The sequence below is a fragment of the Trachymyrmex septentrionalis genome, unplaced genomic scaffold (genome assembly GCF_001594115.1).
Source record: "Trachymyrmex septentrionalis isolate Tsep2-gDNA-1 unplaced genomic scaffold, Tsep1.0 scaffold128, whole genome shotgun sequence".
NCBI lineage: Eukaryota > Metazoa > Arthropoda > Insecta > Hymenoptera > Formicidae > Trachymyrmex > Trachymyrmex septentrionalis.
Window position 1 is genome coordinate 594,453 of NW_017304417.1, and position 5,790 is coordinate 600,242.

General features: G+C 31.2%; 1 protein-coding gene across 1 annotated transcript in view; it reads left to right on the forward strand.

The window, feature by feature from the left end:
- The first annotated feature begins 3,309 nt into the window (after window positions 1–3,309).
- Window positions 3,310–5,790, forward strand: part of LOC108756551 (deformed epidermal autoregulatory factor 1) — a 39,088-nt gene continuing 36,607 nt past the window's right edge. The window contains exon 1 of the mRNA XM_018500439.1: window positions 3,310–3,771. Coding sequence (XP_018355941.1) covers window positions 3,505–3,771 — 267 coding nt within the window. The 5' untranslated portion in view covers window positions 3,310–3,504. The remainder of the gene's footprint in view (window positions 3,772–5,790) is intronic.

The following is a 5,790-nucleotide window of genomic DNA, read 5'->3' on the forward strand; positions in this document are numbered from 1 at the left end:
TTTGAAATAAAAAAGAGTACATAACATGTATTCCTATATTTGGTGATTATGTATTAGACTCGAGAGAATATCGCGCACCGTAGGTGACGCGCGAGCTGCTTTATGCTTTAAATTCAATAACTTCTGAACAAATGGTCGGAAATTAGTTTTTCAAAAAAAAAAAAGGATTTAAACTAGAAATATACAGCTATAAGTATAAATTGTGACATATATTTTATGATTTTTTTCTTTCAAATTATTTTGTTTTATATTTTATAATTTTTTCCAGTTTTTACAATTTTTCCAAAGTTTTTTGTATGTGATTTGCATAAAACATTTTCATAAGTATTGAAAAAATATGTTTGGTATATTATTGGAACATTTCTGAGTTAAATGTCGTAAAACAGATCTTGATATCATTTTTTGTTTAGTCAAAAAACATTAATAAACAATTTACTTCCGAAAAAAAAAACTATTTCTGCAATTATTTATGAAAAAATGGAGGGTGATGGAAAAAAACAGATTACGTACTTGCTTTCAGCGCATCAAAATCCTAGGGAAACATCTTCCAAAATTCAAAGCACAAGAACCTCCCTAAATTTTCGTAAGATCGACCATTTTTAACAGTATGGCCGATATTTACTTAGAACTTTTTAATACTAATAAAATTTAATTTCCTATTGATTGGTTGCAGAGACATCCGAGAACCTTTCTTTCTCGCAGCTAATCAACAGGTTTGAAAAGCCTTATCGAGCGATACGAAATATTAGGCTTTCTCGTGAACGCTCAAACTAAATGCAGCCTTTGTATATTATTATATATTTGTGCGTGCGTGCGTGCGTGTGTAACAATAATATACAGCTAATATGTTACCACTTACTGTACATCTTGTATGTTTATTTATATATAACGAGTCCGTTATCTGGAATATATTAACCAATATTAACGAATCATTATGTGGAATCTAATGCTTATTAAATTTTGGTTTAACGTAAATTTAATACTAAACCAAAATTATTTATATATGGATTTTCATTTGGATGATATGCTATGATCTTTCCATCATCTAAAAGACTAGTGCAGTCATAGAATAAGCAATTAAAGAATCGATAAATATTTTAATATTAATTCCAACATTAGGAAATTCTATATTTTAAACTGTTGCAGCAAATTCACTATAATTAGAGAAAATGCAATCATAATTAAGAAGTACAAAATAAATTGTTACAAATGAGGTTGTGATGCTAAATAGTATAAACATTTTTGAAACGCTCTCCTGTAAAATAATTAAGATTCTAATTTTTCAGAATTTCTATATAAACTTTTATATAAATTTCTGTATATATTTCAAAATTTTTTACGAATTGGAACAATTTTTCACAAATGCTATGAGTGTACTTTTCTAAAAATTTTTTTTATATCGTACATATGAATTCTGAAATATTTTATGATTTCTTATTCTGTAATTTCAGAAGAAAATTTATAAAATTCAGATTTATAAAATCTGAAGAAATTGGAGATATATTATTTTCCTTTACAAAAGTAAAATATAAAAAATTTTTTAAATGAGATAAAAATTTTTTTTCAGCAGAAAAAAATCAAATTATTTTTGGTTTTTTAAATATTAAAAAAGGATGTATTGTGATTTGATTGTTCAGTTTTAAAATACCATAATTTATCAAACGTCATTTATGAAAAAAGTTATAAATATTAATTTAAAAAAAACTTTTTCAAGTCATAGTTAAAATCTCGAAAAAATTATTTAGAGCCGGTTATTCCATCTTTGAATAAACTGTGTGATAATTTACCTACTAGATAAACAAAAGAGTAAAAAAGTAAGAGCATAAGAGAATAAGGGCCGGTTGTTTCACTTTTTGATATATTTTACCTGAGATAAATCTGGTAATCCGCGTATGTGATTGAGTAATCTTGCTTCTTATCTAACAGGTAAAATTTACCAAAAAGTGGAACAACCGGCTCTGAGAAAATAAGACAGCTGAAGTTTACTGAAAGATGGAACAACTCAGCCTAAAAAGAATATTGATTAAAATACAATTTATTATATAAAAAAAGAATAAAAAATAATCAAAATAAAATAAATGGCGAAAAAGAGTCGACGCATAATATATTTAATTAAAGATAATAGTCATAGATACATAAAATAAAAAGTAAAACGGCGTATATTAATATATAAAACAAACAAGTTTCGGCTGCTGGATTGAGCCCTCCTCAGATGTAAAAAGAATATAATCCGAAAAGACATAAAAGATTACAACAAAAAAATACAACATAAAAAATACAACATAAAAAATAATGAATATATCAACTCACGTGAAAAGGAATATAACGATAGGTATACAGGAGAATTTTCTTTTAAAATTTATCTTAAAAATATAATAGTTGTGGTACAATACAATATTTTAAAGATTTTTACCATGCACTTCGGTAAAATTAATCAAACTGATTTTATACTTTATTGTAGTTTTATTAATGAATGAAAGAGAAATTTATATTAAAATTCTTCTAAATACAATGTTGTTCCACGATTATTATATTTTCAGGGCTATTATATTTTCAACTCTAAGAAAAAGTTCTCTCCGTGTAGTTTTGACCTATCGTATATTTCGATTCTTTCTTAACGTCCGGTAGCTTTGAAATATTCTATATATATGCATATAATACAGATCTATAGATCTTGTTTACACTGATTATTTATGTAAAGTACGTTCCGATATTCACTGCCAGTACTGAAAATCTATAGCGCACGTAATGTATACTATATAGTTTCAGCATTGCAGTGAATATCGGAACGCACTTAATAATAACGCGTACTAACCAGTAACTTTCTATTAATTTATTTTAATTTCGACGATGCAGATAGACGTATATACAATATGGCTATTTATTATAATTAATCATATGATGCATAATATACATATTGTACCATTTTTTTAATGTATTGCCGAAATTAAGATAGAAAGTTACTAGTTAGTACACGTATCAATTAAACTCGGTAAACTAGAACTATAGATATCTGTTTTTAACTGAAAAACAAAAAATTTATTTATTTTTAACTTGCAACACAACATATATTTAGGTTGTGTTTCAAATTTACTGCTAGTGCTAAAAATCTACAGTTTACGTTACGTACATTATATGTATAGATTTTCTGATATTAGTACCGATAGTCAATTTTGGCACACTGTGCAACCATAATATAAAAATATAATACGGACACATACAGTGCAAGAAAAGATAATGCCTTTGAAGACTTTTGCTGTTTATAATAGAAGTAGCGTATGTAAGTATGTACATGCGTCGCCGTTACGCAGCGGTCCTCTAAGCGTGCGCCGATGCCATTGCGCAAACGAACGAGGAACGCGAGCGAATCGTGCTCAGCGCTCGGTGACAAATCGGTGAGGTATCGGCGCTACGGTGGCGACTGCACTAGGCGACTGTGGTAAGGAGTGCGAGAACTGGCGAAGAGGCGCGGAGACGAGACGAGACGAGACGAGAACAGCCGAAATGGAGGAGAGTCAAACATCGGAAAGTGTCGCCGTGCTACCGGACATGTCCGAACCGTTGACGAGCGAGACCGAGGAGGCGGCTACTCTGACGAGTGAGCACGAGGCACATCCTGTCGCGGTCACGGCGAGTGTCACTACGGTATCGGGTGTTCCGGGTGTACCCGGGGTCGGCGTACCTGTCTCTCTTCCTGTGGGCTCCATCATCGGCGTAGCGAACTCGACCAATGGCACGACTTTCAACGTCATCACCTCGGATCAACTACAGGTGTGTCCATAGGGCTCGAACGCAAGTACTTCTTGAAAATACTCGCGCGATTCTAAAGCCGGTATTCTTATGTTAAAATTATTTTAAATATCTTAATGCGACGCGTCTCTGATTGGTTCATGATATTTTAAGACTTTACTCGAGACATTCTTAAATATAAAAATCTCTCTCTCTCTCGCGCGCGCGCGATTAAGTCCGATCTACATAGCACGCAGAACGAAGGTCTTAAAACTAGTAACTAACCTAATAAACATATTTTAATTATAATAGGTTGTAAGGCGCAGGAACTTAGATGTCTCCTTCAACTTATATTAACGCAACTTTCCTTTATCCTGCGATCTACAATCTATTATAATCTGAAATACACATTCACTTGCACCCTGCGACCTGTGTTGTGCATGTTATTTGGCTTTAAAAGTGCGTTCCATTTAACATTCGCAATACTTGCGAATATCATTTAATCTTCTTGTCATCAAATATTAAACAAAAAAAAAGATGAAATAATACACGCGGAGTTACAAATTACATTAAGTAGAACGCATCTTATGACTATCGACCTAAGAGAAATTTAATCGACGAACGTGACTTTTTTTCCCTCCTATGCTAAGGTCAGAATTCATAGTCGTTCCTTAAATCTCAAGTCTCATTCCAATCTCAAAACTCAGATTTCAAATCTCGAATCTGTAACCTAAATTTCAATACTAATGGCTAATCAAATTCAGTTCTTCATGACTTGTGATTGAGCGAGAAATACGAAAATTATGGCAAAAATGAAATAAAGCGTGGTGAAGTAATATAATAGGCTGAAAATCAGTTTAGAGATTTTTAAGAAAGTGTGAGGTAAAGAATGCAAATATTTATAATATGTTTATAATATTAATAAGATTAAGTAGATATTTTAGAGCTACAAATAATGAATTTTATAGAAAATTTCAATTTTGATTGCACACATCGTGAATAGGAATCTATTTAATGTTGCATTAAATAAAGATAGATTAAAATTTTTATGTTATATAATTTGAAAATTATTACCTTTTTCAGATATAACCATTTAGACATAGTACGTTCTGATGCAAATGTAGCCTATCTTTTAAGACTTGCTCGCAGTATTCCCTAATTTAAATTACGTTCACATTAGACCGCGATTAAACCACTTTATTAGTGCAAGCTGACAGCTTTGACTTAATTTTCCATCAACGATATGTTTGAAACAGACATGTTAGAAGTATTCAAGTTTTATTCGTGTCTTCAAGAACTTTGATTCCTGCTGATATCTTGTTAAATATAGATTTCAGGTAACAATTGAATTTCTTCTGCATATGTGTATGCGTGCGTGCGTGCGTGTGTGTGTGTGTGTGTGTGTGTGTGTGTGTGTGTGTGTGTGTGTGTGTGTGTGTGCGTGTGTGTGTGTGTGCGTGAGTGCGTGCGTTCGTGTGCATGCACACACACACACACACACACACACACACACACACACACACACACACACACACACACACACATGTTCGGCTTTAATAACTGCTGAAGCTCTTATAGGCAATTTTATTTATTGAATACAAACGGGTAAGATTGCGAGGATTATAATACAATAGGTAAGATTGTGAGAATTGTAAATTATTAATATGCGTCGCTGAAACGCATATTAATAATTTACAATCTCTGAAATCTTATCCACACTTTTTTGCATCTATGACCTTGCGTTTCGGCTCTGAAACTAAAGTTGGATAAATCTGCTTTAAAGGATGCCTATTTAACATCAAATTATTAAGTTAGTAGTCAATTTAATTTGTAATATTACTAGTAGTTCAGTTACATTTCTAAGTCCAAAAAATTCGGCATGCAATTTAAATGATTACATATGTAATATATAAAATAGAATTATTTATTAAATAGAATTATTTAAGCACTTAAGACACAGCTTCAACCATTATAGGTATAGCGTTATTGCTCACTTGTATATTCAATAAATAAAATTGCCTATAAGACGTGTGTATATATATATATATATATATATATATA